The 21,621-nt window shown below is 41.7% G+C and overlaps 2 protein-coding genes and 1 long non-coding RNA gene across 4 annotated transcripts in view; 2 read left to right on the top strand and 1 right to left on the bottom strand.

Moving 5' to 3' along the window:
• The window catches only part of LOC311253346, a 95,214-nt gene extending 88,990 nt beyond the window's left edge, over positions 1 to 6,224 (bottom strand). For both annotated transcript variants that reach the window (XR_014621674.1, XR_014621675.1), the window contains exons 1-2: positions 6,137 to 6,224; positions 4,589 to 5,076 (exon numbers count right to left, since the gene is read on the bottom strand). This is a non-coding gene — a long non-coding RNA (uncharacterized lncRNA). The remainder of the gene's footprint in view (positions 1 to 4,588; positions 5,077 to 6,136) is intronic.
• A 504-nt stretch (positions 6,225 to 6,728) lies between these two features.
• LOC311253139 (actin-related protein 3) lies at positions 6,729 to 13,981 on the top strand. The gene is made up of 12 exons (XM_084346913.1): positions 6,729 to 6,920; positions 7,359 to 7,414; positions 8,019 to 8,143; positions 8,233 to 8,343; positions 8,872 to 8,967; positions 9,266 to 9,373; positions 9,460 to 9,603; positions 10,849 to 11,022; positions 11,152 to 11,244; positions 11,333 to 11,458; positions 11,913 to 11,996; positions 12,272 to 13,981. Exons 1-12 carry the CDS (start codon positions 6,877 to 6,879, stop codon positions 12,365 to 12,367), a joined length of 1,257 nt encoding a protein of 418 aa, XP_084203039.1. The 5' UTR covers positions 6,729 to 6,876; the 3' UTR covers positions 12,368 to 13,981.
• A 131-nt stretch (positions 13,982 to 14,112) lies between these two features.
• On the top strand, positions 14,113 to 20,271 carry LOC311253140 (transmembrane protein 182-like). The gene is made up of 5 exons (XM_084346914.1): positions 14,113 to 14,428; positions 15,998 to 16,094; positions 16,174 to 16,302; positions 16,374 to 16,511; positions 18,700 to 20,271. Exons 1-5 carry the CDS (start codon positions 14,246 to 14,248, stop codon positions 18,966 to 18,968), a joined length of 816 nt encoding a protein of 271 aa, XP_084203040.1. The 5' UTR covers positions 14,113 to 14,245; the 3' UTR covers positions 18,969 to 20,271.
• The last annotated feature ends 1,350 nt before the right edge of the window (positions 20,272 to 21,621 follow it).

Genomic DNA, 21,621 nt, shown 5'->3' with positions numbered 1-21,621 from the left:
CAATTAATTAGAAGTAATTAATTGTAAGTATCCCAATGAACATAGCTCCGCAGTCCCTGTACAGTAATTAGTAGCAAATTAGGTGCTTTCAAGGAACCGACCTACGTAATCGTCCCTTTCTAGGAAATTAAAGGGAAATCTAGGACCAGTAAAAATCTATGAAACAACAACGGTGCTCCCCTGTTGATTAAGAGAATCCTGCAATATTGCGATATTAACACCTCTTGCTTATTATAAAAACATTGGAACAGAGTTTAAATCACTAGACACATTATTAGACCGGGCAAAGGGAAGAAGCTGCAGCATTTTTCACTGCAACAACCTCCACATGAAGCTTACCATTCACCTCACCTCGGAGATACAATACATGAACTTTGGGGGGTTTTGGAGGGAGGGGATGACTTTATTTGACTCTCTGGGAGATAAAATCCACCACTGCCGGTGGTCCCTGGGTGGAAACCTGAGCCTGAATGCTCTCTCTGTGCTTTTAACCTTCACACAGCCGAGCTGAGGATGATGTGGAACCCACGTTTTATTAAATTAACTACATTTCAGCATGCTACCGTCACTCAATTACTCATCTATTGATTGTTGTGTCCAGTAGCAACGAGTATGCACATATTTATACCCTGCGTCGTGCCTGCATGATTCAGTGGAAAGTCTTTTTGGTCTGCTGTTCATGTGTATGTTTGAGTCTCTCACGTCATCTATTACTAAAATACTGTCGTCACCAGGCTGTTCTGAAGGTGACAAAAGCTTTATATGAAACAGAGGATTAAGGTTGTGTCAGAACGAGCAGCAGACATAATCCACTCTGTATTACACTCGTCTTACAACGGCTGCTTTTGTCTTGAAGCGACAACGTCAGATTCCAGTTAAAGTAAGGTAATTTAGCAAAAGATGAGATATGAGGGTGCATTTTTAAAGAAACAGTTCACCCCAAAATGAAATTCAGTTATTATCTTCTCACCAACTGAAAGACAGGTAGGTTTGTAGTCCACAAAGCATTTCTGGAGCTTCACAGCAAAATAGGTAGGAGGTAGATGGGGACTTTAAAACATAAAAAAACAACTGAAAACTAGAGTGCATACCTCCACCACGGCATAACAGTCCCCTTTTATACAGTCAAGCCAATATCAACCTCGATAGCCCTCTATCACTATATTTAAAAAAAACAACCATAACTTCTTAAACGTAATTTTAGCTCCCGAGATCTAGGATGTGCATCAATTTTTCTCACTAACTAACCAACGAACCAATCAACCAACCAACAAACCAACGAAACCAACCAACGAACCAATCAACAAACCAACCAACCAACAAACCAACAAAACCAACCAACCAATCAACAAACCAACAAAACCAACCAACGAACCAATCAACAAACCAACCAACCAACAAACCAACAAAACCAACCAACCAATCAACAAACCAACAAAACCAACCAACGAACCAATCAACAAACCAACCAACCAATAAACCAACAAAACCAACTAATCAACCAATCAACAAACCAATCAACAAAACCAACCAACCAATCAACCAACCCATTTTTGCTAAGGAACAGTGAAGATTTTGTCTTAAAAAGGGTGTAAATATCATCTTTTCAGATACATTTGGGATCTTTGGGATAATTGGATTCATTTGGAGCTATTTTATGTTTGTCAGTTCACATGTGCGTCAGTTGTTCAGAAGAATCCTGCAACGCTGTTTTACTGTAAAGCTCCAGAAATAGTTTGTGGACTGTGAAACTTCAGCCGACTTTCCACAGGCATGGGGGAGAGAAGATAGCGACTGAATTTACATTTTCGGGCGAACTCGTGTCGGACGTTGTGAATCACACAACAGATAAAATACTGCATTGAAAACTGGATTAATTCCAAAAAGCAAGACAAGACTTGTCAGTCCAGTTGTGGCCATGGTGATCGACTTGGGAGTGTCTCCAAGTAACCGTTTTCAATTATGCGCCTAACAATGCAGCGCTGCATTGTTAGAGACACAAAAGAGCAGCTCCCACTGGAGACAGTCAAAAACCTCCAGTCATTTTGCAGAGAGATGATAAACAAGCTTCAACCACTGCAGAGACAAATCACCTCATCAACACAGCGATACCAGTCGACTTTGGTGCTTTTTAAACCTCTCGTGTTGATTGCAGTTTAAACTTCGAGTCTATTAGCAGCAAAATGACTCCTGTGGTGTGAGGGCGAGCCGGTATGACAGAGCATCATTAAGCCTGAACACTGGAGGAGGAGGAGGACGAGGAGGAGGAGGAGGAGGAGGAGGAGGAGGAGGAAGGAGTCAGGACTGACGAGCACAGAGGGGAAGTGCCGACTGCAGAGCTCCCGGGATTAAGAAGCAGCAAAAAGAGGAGATTATTAAAAATAATAAGGCCCACCTCTGCCTCGCTCTAATGACGTGCTTGCAAACAGAGTCATATTAGGGCTCGGGCGGTGGAAATACTTCAGTTGATGAGGGACCTCAACTCATCTACTTTGTTTACTGTGTAGGCTATTGGAAATGAGGGGGGAAATGATCTATTCTGGTGTGGGCGGGAAGTGTTTGAGGTCCAGATCGCTTCACTAACAGGGGACAGCAAGATCAAGAAACCTCCAGAGAGTCAATTACTCTCAGTTCAGCTACTGTACATCCAGTATAGATATAATGAATCACAGCTAAATGCATCAAATCTCATTTATTTCTGTTATTAATTACTCATGAATCAAATGTATTAACCCAAGCATCAATAGGCCCGTTTCTGCTATTGATTGAACAGCTGAATTAAAATGAAATTCAATTAAATTACCATTAAATATATTACATTGTATATGAATAAGACGAGGAAAACTTTAACAATAACCTAAATCTGATGACTTAGCAGTCAACCCCGATACTTCACCAGACTTTACTTTCACTCCAATCCACTTTAGTGCCCCGACACAGATCTTCATTAAGTAAGTAGTGCCAATAAAGACAAGTAAACACAATTATAAAGTTACAGCGGTGCGGAGGGGGGGTAATCTACAGCTGTGGGCACGTTAACAAGCATCAGACTGGTCTTACTTACATACTTGTACTTATATACTTGTACTTCTGCAAGAAATACAAGAGAAGCGGCTTGTAAAAATCACTTGTTCCACTCCGGGATGGATATTTTAATACATGTAATGTGGTGGAGGAGGCAAAAAAGACTGAGTCAGTGGAGGAGGGGGTGCAAATCTTATGTATCATCATGTTTTCTGTGTTATTAAAGTAAGTGACTCTCGATAGTTCCTACAAGGCTCAGTGATCTCTGTTGTTTCTTAAAAAACGAGAGCGCTGGTGCCCTCTAGTATTCAAAACAGAGACATGCAGGGATGTAAAGCACTCGGGGATTATGTGATGACAGCTGAGGTTGTTTTTGTGAGATTAAAATGCAAAATCTGAGCATCGGGGTAAAAGTTCAGGTACTCAGTGCCTTGAATATATATTTAAAAACAGCATCACTGGCAAATAAAACCACACAATATGAAGTAATCTTGTAAATGATGTTTTTAAAATGAGACAAACAGTATGGCAGCCAACAGTAGCACAAGTTAGAGTCATAAAATTTACATTACATTAGCTAAAGCTAGTCACCATAAGCTAATGGTCCCAGACTTAGGGACTCCCACAGAAAACACTGCTGCACTGCCTGAAACACTTGGTTTGCAGTCGAGCCCTTACTTCTCTAACTTAAGTGTGTCACTATGTAACAGGCGCTATATTATATATTTATTATCAAATATATACACTCCAGTCAGTCAGCAGACATACAGCTGCTACTGCTGTAGCAGCGTTATTTTAGATCACACTACCTCGCTCGGCATGAACCAACCTAGAGCTATCTAGACGTGCTAAGAGGCTATTGTAGGCTGCTATATCTACAGCAAGTAGGCTAGCCTGCAAGTTGTTTCTGTTAGCCAACTTACAACTATTTGAATAGATGTTTGCCGCCATGTTTGTATTTTTAATCCTGCCTACAAAGCTGTTGGCTTGACTGTTTTATAACCAAGAAAACGGCCGTTAAAGTAAAATTATGAAGCCTTTTTCTGAGGCATAGTTATTAAAGCCACAAGTGACGATTACAGGGTAATAGTACATGATAATAAAATGTATTGAATCGTCAGTTACACCGAAATACAGCCAAACTTAGCTAACATTAGCCACCAAAAGCTAACGTTCATCCCAGACCAAGTGAGGCTGTAGCAGGAAAGTCTCTGAGCGTGTTAAGTTGCACACAGTTGAGTTTTATTGTTTCTGAACGAAGCTTCTGATTTGTAAAAAGACTGCCGTGTTACTTTATCTCGCAAAAGTTACAGTCTCACTTGAACGAGTGCAAACCCAGGCCGTTTTAATCGTTTCAAGGATCTGAGCAGTGGGCGGCGATTCAGAGGTCTGGAACAGGCCGAGATAAGATGAAATGCAATTTTGTAATCTGTGTTATATTATTGTCATGTTCTTGAACTTGTAACCCACTCCACATCTTTCTTTGTGCTTTATCGCCCAATTCCACTTTGTAAAACTCTCAAAGATAAGAGCTTTTATCAAAGTTTTTCATATTGTGACTCACCAGTTTGTTGAGTTGAGACCGATTCTGGTGTTTTATAATCGTGAGATGTGTTTGCTCAGCTCAGCTAAAGAGGATAAAAGACCGAGGTGAGATCCAAGGAAAGTCCTTCTCCTGGCAAATCCTTCGCTCCAGCTCTGGCAACGTTGAAACAAATAGTTTCATCTCCAGTTCTTGACGGAGAGCCTCCATCAAGCGTCCAAGAGTCGAGGACTGTTTCTATCAGCAGCAGCAGAGCCGAGGGCTTTTCTGAGAGAGTCGCTGTGGTGAAAAGTCTCTCGTGTGACTGATGAGTCCGCCTGAGGACAAATGGCCGAATGTTCTCGGGCCCTGGGATTGGCTCTAATGTGGTGAAGCCAGAATGAAGCCCCGAAGCTCCTTCCTGCTCATATATCGTCTTTATCAGCGGTCCAGCGTGCAGCCGTGGAGGGCAGGGTCCATTTCGTCTGGCCCTCGATGGAACTTAAATCATTGATGTCATCTGGTGGAGTCTGCAGGGCGAGATGAGGTGGGTTACTGTTTTTTGCTCAATGGAGGAAAAAGATAATAACAGACCTGCTCACGACATTGTTTCTGACAAAAGGGATTATTTTATTTAGAGAATACAAAATTACATCATTGAAAATTTGAATCACAGAATCAGAATCGGCTTTATTGGCAAAATATGTTTAAACATAGAAGGGATTTCATATATATCATGTTTATATACATATATTAAAGGGGCACTATGTAATCCAAACTCTGAATTTTTATTTTTATAATATTAATGAGTTAGATGATGACGATGGCAGGGTCCGACACATATAAACAAAGTAAAACAGTACGCAACTGTGTTGTCCTTTGAGGTCAGTTTGTTTATTCAGAAAACAAAGAGTTTTTTATTTATTTAGTTTGTTTAGACATAAAAAAAACAGTCAGTGAAGATCTCTCTTTCTTCCCCCAAAACTACATACTGCACCTTTAATTATAGTTATTTATGTTATTTTTTGTGTCATGCATGTACAAGTGCCCAGCCCAGATTAAATTAAGACATCAAAACATATGGTTGCAGGAAAAAAAGGCTTATTTTCTAGCGTTGCATTGCACAAAAATCTGCTACAAAATAGTTTATTTTCTTTATGTTTGTGTAGGCTGACATAAGAAATTGTGACATATGTACATTCTACATTTTTACGTACTAAAAAAACGTCAAGCAGTCGGTGTTATTTGTATATGAATGGATACAAAATGCAATTTTAGCATTTAAATACTATATTTGCACATTTTGCATCAGGTTATTTGAGGGAGCACAGAAGAGACTACACAATTTCATACTGTTTTACTTAAACATGCTGCCATCTTTCCTGCTTCAAACAGTGATCCGGGGACCCGAGAGTGTTACACTTTGTTTAAACGAGAAGAGGACCCAAACGCAGACAACACACAGGAGGCAGGAAATAGGGGAACCAAAAGTGAGCTTTAATTAAATAAAGCTGAAAGTACAAAACACAAGAAATCTACACAAACCAAGGACAAAAAACAAAGTAGCAAGGAGTCAAAATCCAAACATACCAATGGGGAGACACTGGAGAAGAAATGCTGGGAGGCAACATGGGGGAAGACGGACCAAGACAGTAACATCTAACAACAACGAACTGACAAACACATGAGGAGGATATACAGACACACTAACGAGGGGATCAGGAACAGGTGGGGTGAGGAGGGAAGAGGGAAAAACACTGGGAGGAAGTGAAAAGCAAGAAGTGACACATGAGGGCGAAATATCAAAATAAAACAGGAATCACAGGAACAAGACACTGACTCATGACACTGAGACCAGCTTGTTTATTCACTTTTTTCATAGTGCCCCTTTAATCCTTTATATTCCTTATTGTTAACCTTGTTGTCATTATTTATGAGTGAGAGCACACCGCCCTGCATTTGACTGCACCTGTCTCGAAAAAATGAAAATAAATAATAACAAAATGAAGGATAGAAATAAAGGGTAATTTTCCCTCATCATCAAACAATAATATGTTTAATTTATCTCATTTTTAATGTGTAAAAAGTGAATTTAAGCTGAAGTCGCTCGGGTGCAGTAGCAGTCTCCATCCGGCAGGGGTCAGCATTGCGCCGGTGAAGCTGCTGACTCCGCACTAGAAGAAATTCCACAGAACCCGGAAGCGCTCCTGAATCGGCCGTGGCTGCTCTTCATTCAGGCTGCGGCGATTTAAATCAGCTCCTAACCGACACGTCCCTTCGTATCGGGCGGCTCGTATATTCACCCGCAGATAGACTAAAGGAGAGCAAGCATGGCTGGTCGGCTACCGGCTTGTGTTGTCGACTGTGGCACGGGGTGAGTAACGACAAAAAAACATGCTAGTTAGCGTTAGCCTGGCTTTCATTGACCACATAAGCGGCTGTCAAACTTCCAGCTAACGCCCCGTCTGGCTGTTTAGCCTGACGCTAACGCTGTTTAGCCGCATCTCGCTCACTCTTTTATCCCCGCATTGTCTTTAAAAACAGTTTTAATGCTTCAAATTAGCACAACAACGCACCTGAGTGGTTTGATTTGTGTGATTTTAACCTCAATTCTGCGCTATCATTGCAGTTAGCTGCTGCTAGCTAGAGATGCTATTGTTACTTCCTGGACAATCCCTGCAGCAGGAGTCGTTTAATCCAGATTATTTCGCCTGTTGCTCAATTAACCTGCCTCTGTTATTTCCAGTAAACACTTTTACACATGTGAAGCATCGTTAACTGAACGTTTGTCCCGGTTTTGTTCCTGTTTTAGGTACACAAAGCTTGGTTATGCAGGAAATACAGAACCACAGTTCATCATACCATCATGTAAGTAGACAAAAAATATCCAAAACATGTATTTAGTTCCTTTCTGATGTATTATAAGTCGAGTTTAAGTGTGTATACATGTGTAATAACAACAATAATATAAGATATAAGCGTGTAACACAGTTATTAAATTGTTAACGTACTGCTAATCATTGAAATCATGTAGAAAATACAGTTTTTTAACGTTAACTGTGTTTTTAATTTCAACATTTGCGTTGCAAAGCGGCGATCGAATGAGGAAACTTCCTCCATGATTTGCCACAAGATGACAGTTTCAGGTCAACTTCCTTTTACAACACGGTCCAGCGAGGTCGACACCGGCTCCACACTCCACTTGATATTTTACATATTTAAAGATAAAGCTGGTGACTCGTTACGAACGTATTGTCACATGAAAATCAACAGTATTCTATAATAAGTGTATTAAAAGATACAACGATCTAGATGTGCACAGTTACACTCATTATACTACATTTTAGGCACGATAGGAGGCATTTCCAGTACTGGTAATGTCACTGGAATAAGAAAGTACTGAGAGATGAACAAGAAGGAAGAAAACACGGAGTCTGAGTCTTGTATTACATATTTTTTTGATCGTCTGCAGGTATCGCAATCAAAGAATCGGCCAAGGTTGGAGACCAGGCCCAGCGCCGGATGATGAGGGGCGTCGATGACCTGGACTTCTTCATCGGGGACGAAGCCATCGACAAACCTTCGTATTCAACAAAGGTAAACGAGAAGCTCGAGCCTGTTGTTGCTCTGTCTGGTTTAGACTTCAGGAGGAGAGACTGACTTTAGTTGTCCCTCTTCGTTCCCAGTGGCCCATCCGTCACGGGATAGTGGAGGACTGGGACCTGATGGAGAGATTTATGGAGCAGATCATCTTCAAGTATCTGCGGGCAGAACCTGAAGACCACTACTTTCTTTTGGTAAGACCAGAGCGTTGGACATTACGAGAGTTATAAGACAGATCCTGTCTGCAGTTAAGAGACTGAACCATGTATTAAACTGTGTTAAATGTGACCAGACGCAACATTTTGCACATATAAGGATATAGAAGTCTTTAGTTTCATCTGTTCCTGTTCCTGTTCCACAAAAAAAGGATGTAATCAGTAGAAACAAGGACTGAAATTAAATATGACATATTACAATATTAACAATGTTTAGAGTTCAGGGACAGACATCGTATTTAAAGTCTTATTACGTTTGCTGCGCGCAAACATTGCAGCTTTAAGTGGTCAGGAAAATATTACATAGAAGCTCCTCAGTGTCTGATTGTGCCACCGAGGCATACGTCCAATTTCCAGATAATTTCAGAAACAGGAAGAGAAATTCAAGCTCAGTTTATTCTGCAGCATAACTGAAGTTAAATCTCATCCCTTTCTGTACAACAGGATGTCTGTCTGTAGCTTAAAGTCGTCACTGTGTTCACATCAGCGTTGCGTGTCTCTCTCCAGACAGAGCCTCCTCTCAACACACCAGAAAACAGAGAGTACACAGCAGAGATCATGTTCGAGTCCTTCAACGTCCCCGGTCTCTACATCGCTGTCCAGGTACGTCTGCGAAACCCTACAGCGCCTGAACTCAGCACTTCAGTCTGTCCACAAATCATAAACTACAACACCGACAGCAGCTACGTGAAACACATTTGAGACTTGTGGATCAGATTTGACGCTTTGGTTGAGACGGTGATTATTCAGAGGTTTTATGAGGAAGCGACAACTTTCACTTCTTCTTTTTCAAGTTTCACGTCTGTTTTAAAATATCCCTCTTGATTTGAATCCTGCAGTGTCGTCATTTGTATTTTTTTTTTGTATTTTCCTTTAATACAAACCTGATGTCCTCCCTCAGGCTGTCCTGGCGCTGGCTGCCTCCTGGACATCCAGACAGGTCGGAGAGCGGACGCTGACGGGAACCGTGATCGACAGCGGAGACGGCGTCACGCACGTCATCCCCGTGGTAAGTGTCGAGAATCTTTCTTGGGATCGTCGTCCCGCTCCTTCCTCGTTCTCCCAAAACTTAACCGCCGCGTGTTTGCGTTCCAGGCTGAAGGCTACGTCATCGGCAGCTGCATCAAGCACATCCCCATCGCCGGCCGAGACATCACCTACTTCACCCAACAGCTGCTGAGGGAACGAGAGGTGGGGATCCCTCCGGAGCAGTCGCTGGAGACGGCTAAAGCGGTCAAGGTCGGTGCTCTCTTTAAGTATTTATTTAGCATTTTCTCAGATGTATTTGAAGGCGTACGGTGGAGTCGCAAGACTAGAGAAGAACCTGATTTTGGAAAGTGTGGTTCAATATTTGTTTCAAGCTGTAAAAGTGAAGCTTCACCTCAAACATTTCCAATAACTCCAAGAGTCCAAGAGTCATAATTAACTGAGCAAAAACAGACGTAATCATTTCCAAAGTTCAAAACATTTTTTAATGAACAAACTTTTCTCCTTCAGTCCGTTTTCATTTCTTTCTCAAACAGCAGTTTTCTCTCCTGCTCACAGAACACAGAGAATCTGGCAGCTTCATAAATCACATTTATAAAACCACAACAACAAATAAATCTGTTTCAGCTCCGACGCTGTTGCAGTAAATTACTTAAATACGTTAGAAGACGGCCCTCGTACAAAGCTGGGCTGACACTAATATCTCTGGACATCGGACCGATAAACACTCCCGCTGACGGGCGACGCACTGCGAGCCGGGCCGCTCGGTTTTTGGCTCGGAGTCCATTTTTAAACTGGAAACTATAAGACAGCCAGATAATGACAAGAAATATGGTGCTACAACCACAAACAAAACAGTAAAATATGTTTCTGAGAACATTTTAGAGGAGAAGTAGACGATGAACAGGCTCGTGGTTCAGATTTCATCAGCACGGCCCGGTTTTACATTCGATCCGACTCTTACAAAAATGAAGAAGTTCTGAAGTTGATGCGATTTTTATCGGTAAGAAAGTTGGAGGCTCTGGGTGCAACTTCCTTTTTAACAAGGAAGACAACAACTCCCATGATCCCACGCTACTTATATATATATTGTTTTGTTTTGCTGATGATACTGTGTGTTTAAGTGACATTCATGGAGACGGCAGCTGCAGGAGGTTGTGGATGAAACGGGCAGTTCGGAGGCATTTCAAGATGCTTACCAACTAACCTGATGCAACTTTGTCTGTGACATCACGGCCGTTGTGTTGTGGTCGAATGTGTTCTCGTATTTTTAGTCATGCTCCGTTTCTGTAATCGAAACCTGCGGAAAGAGGACACGAACAAAAGGAAGTGATACAATAACAGATGATGCTGGTTGTGTTACTGCTCCTCTGTCAGTGTCGTGCAATTCTTGGCCCGACCACTAGAGGTCAGTGCAGCTGCAGAAACAAACTATCACTGTGTTGAGTTCAGATGTTCACCTCCAGCTCCTTCTTTCTCTTCTTGTTCTGTTTGTAGGAGCGGTTCAGCTACGTCTGCCCCGACCTCGTGAAGGAGTTCAGCAAGTACGACACAGACGGCTCCAAGTGGATCAAACAGTACACGGGCATCAACGCCATCTCCAAGAAGGAGTTCACCATCGACGTCGGCTACGAGCGCTTCCTGGGGCCGGAGATCTTCTTCCACCCTGAGGTAGAAATACATGAAGCGTTGAGATGAAGTGTTCACGGATGACGTAGCGTTACATTTAGATTCCTGCCGAAAAATGAGCAATTCTCAAAGAAAGTCTTACTCAGTTTTTCGCTGTTTGTTCTCGTCCAGTTCGCCAACCCAGACTTCACCCAGCCCATCTCGGAGGTGGTGGACGAGGTCATCCAGAACTGCCCCATCGACGTCAGACGTCCGCTGTACAAGGTACAGAAACACGTCGCCGTGTTGCTGCTGCAGTTACTGTAACCGTCAGTCTGTTTCGGTCTCCATGAACCTCCTCTCTGTGTCGCAGAACATCGTGCTCTCCGGAGGCTCCACCATGTTCAGGGACTTCGGCAGACGGCTGCAGAGGGACCTGAAGAGGACCGTGGACGCACGGCTGAAGATGAGCGAAGAGCTGAGCGGCGGCAAGTTGAAGGTGAGGAATTACTGAGGATTAATCTTTAAAGATCTGAAAGAAGACCTTGGGATCAAATAAAAGTATGTAGAAGTACGAGAGCTGCAACGATTAGTCGATTAAGCAATTGTTGTCATTTTTCCAGCAAAAATGTCAAACATTTCTGCTTCCAGCTTCTTAAATGTGACGATTTGCTGCTTTTCTTTGTCATTAATGTCGGTACATGACGAGTTTGTTGGGTTTTGGACTGTTGGTTGGACAGAAGAAGTCATTTGAAGACACATTTTTCACAATTATTTGACATTTTTTAGACTAAACAACTATTTGATTAATCAATGAACAAAGTCTTCATGTTCAGTCGGTAGAAAAACTGCCTCTGAAATGGTCTTGATTTATTTTCTTCACAAAACTTCAACAGGAAGTTGTTGTGGTTTTTGTGTTTTATTGACTAACTTACCCTTTTTTCCTTTTGCAGCCCAAACCCATCGACGTGCAAGTCATCACTCATCACATGCAGAGGTATGCTGTCTGGTTCGGAGGATCAATGCTGGCGTCTACTGTGAGTATAAAAACAGTTTTCAGCTCCTCTAATGACGCATAATCGTCCCTCCTGCAGCTTTTTGTGTCTGTTTTTGACGTCAGCAAATAAAAGAAAGAAGAAACTTGTGAATGTTCCCTCCTATGAAAGAAAATTGATCAGAAATAAACAAAAAAAAGCTCAATTTTTCCCATTTTTTCGCCTCATACTTGTCAAACTTCTCCCCATTTTTCGTTGACTGAACGCAGGAAACACTTTTCCATCGGTGATTCATGCTTTCGTTTCTGTTTTTCCAGCCTGAGTTTTACCAAGTGTGCCACACCAAGAAAGACTACGAGGAGATCGGGCCGAGCATCTGCCGCCACAACCCCGTATTCGGCGTCATGTCTTAAGACGTCGGGGGGTTGGAGCGCATTCAGCGGAGGCCGAGGAGGAGGAGGAGGAAAAAAAAAACGGGAGGACGCGCCGCAAGACCTCACATGCTGTGGAAGTCCCATGAGCCTTTGCACGGATGCTCCGACAGACCTGTTGATTCGGATCGAAGCGACAGTGGACCAAACAAACTGCCAAAAGAGCGGCAACGTCCTCACAAAATTAGAGGAAAGAGGTGACTCAGCCCAAAGGATCCTCGAATAAAATGTTTACTGCGAGTAGGTTAATAATAGGTGGTAAATCTTTCATTTCTGCGTGCCTCGTATATGTACTTATAATATCCTCACAGGGTTGTAATATGTAATTAATCAACATGAGTCCTGTATAAATGCACCTCTCTGTGTATATGGGTTGGGTTCGATATGTTATATATACTCTAAAAAAAAAAAAGATGGTTGTTTCAGGAAGCGGGACGAGCTTAGATAGATAATTTTCCACAAATGTCATCGAATAAAACCTTTTTTTGATCATTAAGTCATCAAACAGGTGCAAACATACAGAAAAACCAACAATCACGAGACGTACTGACCATTCCTGATTCCCTTTTCTTTCCTTTTTTCTGTCTCTTATTTTGAAATGTCCCTCAGTACCTGGAGGAAATACTTGATTTCAGATTATAAACAAACAAAAAAAAAGAAAATCCTCAAACTTTATTAATCTGTTCAAGCAGTTTTCTCCAGGTTTCACTGAGACGAGTCTTCTTTTCTTCTGCTGCGTTGTGACTGAACCCGGCCGCCAGAGTAAATGTTGACGACGTGCGTCTCTGCAAACCACAGACACGTTGAAACTTCACGTACAGTTTTACTTTTGCCTTATATTTTTCTTTGGTAAAGGTCTGGTTAGGTTAAGGCATAAAAACCAGTTGGCTACGGTAAAGAAAAGATCATATTTTGGCTTAAAACACTCAGTTTTGTTCCCATAAGGACGACTGAGAAATGTCCACACGCCTCGTTAGAAATACCTGGATTTGTCGCCACAAACAGCTGGAAAATGTCTCAGCGTCACGCCTAAAATACCTTGTTTTGTTGCCACGAAGATGCCAGAAAGTTTCTCAACATCACGTTAAAAATATCTAGCTTTGTTGCCTTGAAGACAACTGGAAAACGTCCTGACTCCGTGCTAAAAATACCAGGTTTCGTTGGCACAAACACGGCCTGCAAATGTCCCGACGTCCTGCCAAAAACACCCGATCTGTCGGCTGACACGAGAAGCAAACGCTGGTCTCGACGTGTCCAGCTGTGCGTATAAATGAAATCAGAACACGATACGATACAAACTGTAGAAATGTCGACGTATCTGTAACAGAAACGTACGTTTCCAACATTTCATCCTGGCGTCCGGTCTTTGTGCTTTTCCTTTCACTTTTTTGTTTTTGTATTCGTATTAATCATCTCTTGAACAACCTGTTTTGAAAAAAAAAGAAGTCGTATTAATATATGAACATGCAGTTTTGAATGACTGTTGTTGGACCATCACTGTTGCCTAGATCTCAGTTATACTGGATAGCCTTGTACTGTACCAAATCTGGATTTCAATGCTGGCATTCCAATAAATGCCAAGGAGATATTTCTACAGCTCTCAGTGACTTCTGTTCTTCGCCTCCACGCTATTTCTGTGACCGACTCCCCTCCTGTAACCGTACCCCTTCAAAACGACCACATGGTCGAGAGTTTATTTTCATTGATGTAGGTCACGAGTCGTGAGGATCTTCCAGAAGCTCGTGTTGGTCAATAACTCCATTCAGAAAATTAAAAATGTGACATGAAACGCTGTAGAAAGGAAGAGAAACGACTGAAGTAGATTTAAAATGCAGCGGTAGAAGTGGAACAGGCTGAGAGATGTCTCCCGCCGACAGGCTGAAGGTGCTCCTCTTCTTGGCGCTGTTCTTCGGAGCGGTGGGATTTCTGTTCACGCTGCTCTCCTGCGGGACCGAGTACTGGCTGCTGGCCGTCGAGTCCTGCAGCCGGCCGGCGGACGGCCACGCAGGAGGAGGAGGATTCAGAGAGAAGAGCAGCGGGGAGGTATTTTTGAAACCAGAACACTAGCTGAGAGTTTGTGTTTGTGGCTCTTTCAAAAAGATGAAATGTGTCAGAAGATTTTGGAAAATAACATAATTGAAGTTCACTTACAGGGAGTTTGTCTTTTGCAAACAGCAAGTAGAAGAAAGATAAAGGAAAAGCATTTATAGAAATACGTATATATAGAACAGACACTGCAAGATAAAGACAGTATTATGAGCCAAAATCATCTGTCTGGAGCCGCAAAGCATATTTGTGTCTTATAATGAAGGTAACGCAGCCTAGAAAGTCTGAAACAGCCTATCAGGATTATTAATAGGCCTAAATGAGCATTGATTTAAGTTTTCACATGATGTGGCTGCTCATGCAGTTTAAAAACGGTAACAATAAAAACATAAAAAAACAGAGTGAGTTAATTCTTCTTTTTATCCTCGGCCACATGCAGCGATCAACCGTCGGGCTTGAGCATAAAACTCAGTGATATTAACTTCAGTTAATCACAACTTGAATCACTGTGGCCTAAAACAGTGATGACGATGATGAAAATATATATATATTATTCATTTCCATGTAAAAAGTCAGGGGGAGCCACTGCAGAGGGCACAAAGAGCCCTGGACTACATGAATGAAGAAACTTGTGTGTTGTTGCCGCTCTGAGGAAAAGTTACGCCGTTATACGAGATAAATATTTGAGATACGTGTTGATGGAGGTCATCCAGCTCGTGGCAACTCTACGTGTTGTATCGTAGGTGACTGGACTTACTTTATTTATCTGCTTATCAAAGAAATAATGATGATGTTTTGTCATAGATGAAGATAGAAGGTGAAACATCATTAATCTTCGGCGCTACTTGCAATGAATCACTACATCTACTCCAATAATACTTCTTATTCTGAGACGGGACATTCTGCAGAATATTTGTGGTACTTTTAAGTACATTTTAAGACCAATACTTTTGTATTTTTGTACTTTAACTTCCAGTATAGTAATTAAATGATGAAATGTGCATTTTTTTATATAATTTTTTCATCATAATTCACATCCGACAGACAGTTTTTGCCTGTTTAGATCAGATTATAACTGCTGTTTTCATGAGCAGGGCAGCACAGGTGTACAGGAGGCTTCTCTGGGACTTTATGCTTGAATTATTTTAGATTTTTGGTTTAATTAAAGGAAACAAAAGAGCAGCGGAGATATCCAACCTGTCAGTGCAGGACAGAGGAGTAACTTCCTCTGTCGACGACCACCGACTCTTACTCCAGTCTCACGCTCGGCCGGTGAAGAATCTCTGGCTGCAGCTCGCTGTCGACGCCGTCGATCAGACGCTGTCTATTTACAGAAAGCTGACGGCCACACATTCTGTCGGTCTGCTGTTGTAGTCCTGCAGCCGGCTGTGGACGCTCGGACACCTGTTGAGTCTGGCTTTTATTATGTCCACAGCCTCAGACATATTATACGAGTGTCTAATGACTCCCGGCTGTAATACGGGGACATATTCTCCACGTTTATCACAAGAAAAACATCAAAAACAGGACATTTTGATCACGTTTTTGTTTCTTCTGATCGATCAGGCCGTAGACAGCGTGAGGATCTTCCACGAGGGGCTGTTCTGGCGCTGCTCCTTCACGTCCGTCTCGAGTGAATACTCTCTGTTGGAGCTTTGGATCTGTAAGAGCCGCCATTTTGCAGATTTATAGGCCAAATTTGGCACAAAAAACTGCATATTAACTGGCTTCTTTCCCTTCAGCGAATCACCCGCCACCGAAGCTCTGCCTGGCCGCCTTCCTCTTCCCGTTTCCTGTCAATGATCCAGTGCGATCATGGGTGGAGCCGCGTGGTTTACCTGCAGAGCCATATGAACACCACTCTGCTATTGGTTGGTATTATTTTCCTCTAGAAATGATTTATTTTTATATTCTGATCTTTCACGAGGACTAATTCTCTCAGTTTATAGGACCTTCTGGAGCATCTTCCTCGTCGCAGGCTTGACGGCCGTCGTCGTCGGTGGATTCGTGGTCATCTGTGCCAGCCCACTGGCCAATCACAAGCTCTTTAAAGTGGGTGGGGCCCTTCATCTTTGTGGCGGTAAAGACAAATTGTTTTCATGCTGAATTTTTGGAAATTCAAACAATATCTCAGCAAATAACAAAAAGAGTGATAAAAAGTTTGATTTTTGTTGATTTTGTTTGTTTTCTCTTAAATCGAAGTTAATTTGGCTGGAGTTTGGTTTGGATGGTCCGCTAGTTAGCTGTTGCTGCTCACAGCTGAGCTTTTGAGCAACAGGTGTTGTTTATCAAGCTCACCCAGTGTCTTAAGTTTAATTCACAGTAAATATCAGATATTTATAAAGAAGATTTGAGCACATTTGTTCAGATTTATTGATCAGGAGTGGTTTGAATAGTGAACTGATCATTTTAGAGATAATTAAAGCAGGAAAAATGTGAAATATCCCCTTTTTGTTTGCTCCAGAGTGGCTTCTTTAAAACTCCTGAACATCCAGATGACAGTATCGTACTCTGCTTTGGCTTCTTCACAGCTCTTAGCTGAAGTTATATTATTAGAGTGCGTGACATATTTGAACTCTCAGGACATATTTTTTTATGGCTGCAGGATTCAGATGTCTTATGCCCCCTGACACATCTTCACTATAGTTAGGAATAAAGTTATCAGCTGAGTTTAATGGGTTAAAAACACACGAAAAAGTGACTTAATATTGATTTTAATTGTGTGGGAATGCAGTTAAACGTCTTTAAATGGTAGTTTTCCCTTCAAATAAAGTTGGATTATTCTTCTCTTTATAATAAAACATTTCCTGATTCACATTCCTGATATTACATATTGTATTATTAACAGTAATATGATCTGAAAAATCAAATTAATAAATATTCCTTGAGAAGTAAAAATATTTTTATTAATTTGAAGACATTGGATCTTATTTTGAGAGATTCATTCTTTTAGATATGTTTATCTTTGTGTCTGACTCAGCTCCTAAATATCCCCAGTTAGACCGAGCACAGGTTTGATGGTTGTGTGTGTTTGTATATGAGGAGGAGACGCCGTCCGTCACTTTGTCTTCTGTGCATCAAAAGTTCCTTAGGTGTCGCTAAAGTTCGAGTTGAGGAGGCGGTTGCTTCTTGGCTGAACCTTCATCAGAGTTTATACTCCACAAACGCTCGACGATGTCGAACAAAGACAACTCAGTTGACAGTAATCGTTTGCTAAGTCTGGAATCTGACCTCAAACACTGCTAGCCCATCATCGCCCGTAATCAATACGTTCAGACTCAGCAGATCCGCAGCATCTGCTGCGTCACGGCTGCCAAACCATCAGAATGTGATTCGCTGTCTCTCACCATAAATCAGGACGTCTTGCTTAATATCCTCACAGAGAGAGCATTATCTGTGAGCCAACATGTGCCTCGAGTTATTCTCTATGAAAGGAGGATTGCAAATTTACATCTTTTGCAAAGATAATAACTTGTAGTGTACGTGGCGATTGACATCCAGCCACTAAAAATGCTAATTTTAAGTTTTGAGCTCAGGAAGCTCCTTAAAAAAGTCATTCACACTAGTATTGATAACACATTCAAAGAAAACCTGCTGACCTGCTGCGTACCTGACCCCAGCCCTGCCTGCAACAGATGCAAAATAGCTGCTATCTAACTCGGGTGCAATAACTTTTATATTGTGTGCTCTGCAAAAGTAAACAATAAAAATTATATAAATAATAAAAAATAAGGGCAATAAAATGAAAATGTCAAAATAAACAAAACAAAAACAAAGCGAAAGTATGAATAACAGTTTTAAAAGGTGGACAAAAGTATATTTATGACATTTTACATAATATTTAACAGAAAAACAGCCAAATTAATTATGTCATACTGTCAAATATGTACATAAAACTCTGACTGTCATCACTAAATCTAGTCATGTTTTTCCTTTTCGTTGGTGCACGAGCAAAAAGAAACGCAGCTCTGTACAAAATACAGTGTGCACATGCAATTTTGAGCTCATAACATGCTACAGAAATTAGCGCACATGAACAATTTATTTTTGTATGTGTGTATTAATGCAGAAGAGAGAACATACCTATCATTTAAGATACAACCAAAGCCTGTTTTTATAAAGAACACAGCAACTGTAAGATGTAAAAAGCAAAAAAATAAAAATCCACATCAGCTTCTGGATGGTTTGGATCGTTCGCCACCTAATGCAATATCTCACAAATGCACTGAAACAGAAGCAAAACCCTGATGTGTCACTACCTTTCTCAGGTCTGTGCCTGCTGGCAGTGGTGCTGATGTATCTGATGTGGGTCCAGGTCCTGGACACTCTGGAGCAGTTTGCCCAACACCAGAGAGTCTCCGGCTGCCCCTCCTACCACCTCACCATCCAGCACGGTCCTTCATTCCTCCTGGCTCCGGTCGCCGTCTTCTTCTGCCTGCTGGCTGGCCTGCTCTTCATCCTCGTCGGCCGGAGTACTCAGGGCATACAGCAGGAAAAAAGAGACATCATTCCCGAACTTCCCACGACTGATGTCTGACTGACTGTTTCTGCGAGGTTACCACTTAATGGAGACAAAAACCACAGCTGACAAAGTGTGTTCGTCTCCTACTTGAATGTTGTTCTTTTTAAGGTGCGAGAGCCTGTTTTTCCTCTTCTTCAGACTTAAAAGTTAGCACCTGGCTTTTATAGAAGCGGTACAAGCATGTAGCAAAAGTAAAGACGATATGTAGCAAAATAAAATGAACATGGGGACTGTCCATTATTCTGAAACCCTTTGGAACAAATGGACTTTTGGTGCAATGGGACATTTTCCGGACAATTGGGGTTTCGGAATAAAAATGGCACGGCCCCCTGTACAAACCCTTAATATCAGCTTATGAAAGTCGTACATTAGAAGTCTGTGTATCGTTTAAGATGCGATCAAAGCATGTTTGTTTTTATATAGAGGGCAGCAACTGGTATTTCAAATAACACAGCAAAAAAACTACATCAGCATGTGGTTGGTTTGGATCATTTGCCACAACAACGATGGCATGGCATCTCGTTCATACCCTCAAATCATCTCACGAAAGTCGCACATCAGACGTCTTTATCATTTAAGATACAATCAAAGCCTGTTTGTTATATAGAAGACAGCAACTGGTATTTCAAATGGCAGGACAACATCAACATGTGGATGGTTTGGATCTTTTGCCACCTCTTTCAGGTTTCAGAATAATGCATGACATCTTCTACGCACTCTTAAACTCATCTTAACTTCAGTATTGAAAGTTTTTCAGTCATTTATTCACTGTATTCGCTATCAGAGAAGGGTTTTAGGTGCCAGGCGGTGATGTGTCTTCCTCTTTCTTCTTCCTTTTTCATCACTGCAACCAATTCTTGGCAAATTAAACACCCTTCCCCTTCACTTTTGTGAAAAAAAACGTGGGTTTCTCATTTTCCTCTTCGGTTCTGATGTGTTCAATCTACCGAGGTAATGTTTTTCATCAGCTGATGATCACTATAGGTCAAGTAGTGCGTGACAGCGACATTCAGTGATTAAACACGGATGTGAATGTACATATAATGCAAAATCAGACAAGTACACTGAGGAATTATTGTAATTTATTTATGGCCTCCCTCCAGGACTTGTACTTGTTTCGTTGCTTGGAGTATTTCTACAACATGGATTTAATACTTCTGCTAATCGGATACTACCATTACTGTACAGGCCCTAGTTTAAAGTAGTACTCTGTATCATCTGCATATAAATGTAAATTTTGCTCTAATAATTTCCATCTGTAACCAGTTTTATGGAAGAATCAGTGTCAGTACTTGAAATAAATGGAGGTTTCCTTTCATTTTTTTATTTAAAGCACTAGTAAATACACAGATATCTGGCATCAACTGAGCTGACGCTGATTTTAAAAGACAGTCAGAGACAAAAAGACAACGGCGGTCGCAGGATGATTGACAGTCAGTCATTTCAAACTGTACAGAGACAACCAAAGATCAAACTCACACACGTGGATCTTCCTGATTACTTCCCTCAGCGAGGATGACTGGAGTCCTTAATTTGAAGCCGGTCATTATAAAAGATTTTTCTAATCGATTCAACAGATCCCATTGTGATTAATACTCTAATACTCCCGGTCTGCTTTTATTATAATTGATAAATCAACTGTGACAAAAGTGGCGAGGAGAGGCCTGCCTGGCTACGTTTGAAGGATTGAGTAGATTGAGTGTGACCAGGCCTGCCTGTCATTACGACATCAGGTTGAAGCTCTGAAATATTGGGTCAGAGGGACGGAGATAATAATAAATTAGACTGTCATAATCCATTTTCTGACAGGACGGCCACTTCAGGGACATCTCAGAGTGTGTGTAAGACACAAAACAGCCACTAGAGGACAGTGTTGGCTCAGGATGATGCTCGGCGCTGCTTTCCAACCTCATTAAATCACTTCATCCAGACGCTGTACAATGATGTCCGACAACATTACAGCAAAGCACAAAAAAGTTGCAGCGTTGGCATCAGATTAGGGGCCTAAAGAGGATGGAACCAGGGGAGAAATTTGTAAGTGATAATTAATTCAACTTGTGCAATTTTCCCTTACAAACAAAAGAAAATTATTTTTTTTTTTTTCCTCTCTCTTCAAGTTCAGTATAGTTAACATTATGTTAGACGGAGGAGGGAGGTGGTGGAAGCCCACAGTCACACCTTGATAATTGGAAAAGGCAAACAGAAGTGAGACCTTGCAATGATAGTGACAAAAGGGAGAGAAAGGGAGGGGAGGACAGGGAGGAAGAGAGTTGACACTGCTCATCAGCGAGTCTTTCAATATTCTCTCATGTCTGACGCTCCCGTGCCTCTCCATCCCTTCTCTTCTTAATCTCCGCTGTGAACTAGGTGAGTATAATTACACCTGAGCATGTCACATTCGCTTCCCCCGGCCATCACCGCAGTTTAAACATCTGTCACCTCCTCTCCCTCGTCACACCGCCGCCGCCAACGCCAACGGCCGGGGGTTTAAAAGGGCGATCTTTATTTTCTAATGAATACGAGGAGATCCAGTCATATCGCTTGGTTTCAATCTTTGAGAGCAGGATCGTGGCAGATTCATTACTCGGGTCCAGGAGTGGATGCGGTGCTGTTGTAGCTGTCAGCGCTCGGACTCAGACACACTTATATATATATACACGCTCTCCAC

Source organism: Pagrus pagrus (genome assembly GCF_965226575.1).
Source record: "Pagrus pagrus genome assembly, chromosome: 24".
Lineage (NCBI taxonomy): Eukaryota > Metazoa > Chordata > Actinopteri > Spariformes > Sparidae > Pagrus > Pagrus pagrus.
Note: the sequence above shows the minus strand (reverse complement) of the source record. Positions and strands in the feature narration are given on the sequence as shown.

Excerpts from the sequence above, each read along its gene's own strand:
- LOC311253139 (XM_084346913.1), top strand. The coding sequence starts at position 6,877 with ATGGCTGGTCGGCTACCGGCTTGTGTTGTCGACTGTGGCACGGG. Across the intron at positions 7,415-8,018 it reads ACAGTTCATCATACCATCAT|GTATCGCAATCAAAGAATCG; the intron begins GTAAGTAGACAA and ends GATCGTCTGCAG. Across the intron at positions 8,344-8,871 it reads AAGACCACTACTTTCTTTTG|ACAGAGCCTCCTCTCAACAC; the intron begins GTAAGACCAGAG and ends GTCTCTCTCCAG.
- LOC311253140 (XM_084346914.1), top strand. The coding sequence starts at position 14,246 with ATGTCTCCCGCCGACAGGCTGAAGGTGCTCCTCTTCTTGGCGCTGTTC. Across the intron at positions 14,429-15,997 it reads GAGAGAAGAGCAGCGGGGAG|GCCGTAGACAGCGTGAGGAT; the intron begins GTATTTTTGAAA and ends CTGATCGATCAG. Across the intron at positions 16,512-18,699 it reads GGCCCTTCATCTTTGTGGCG|GTCTGTGCCTGCTGGCAGTG; the intron begins GTAAAGACAAAT and ends TACCTTTCTCAG.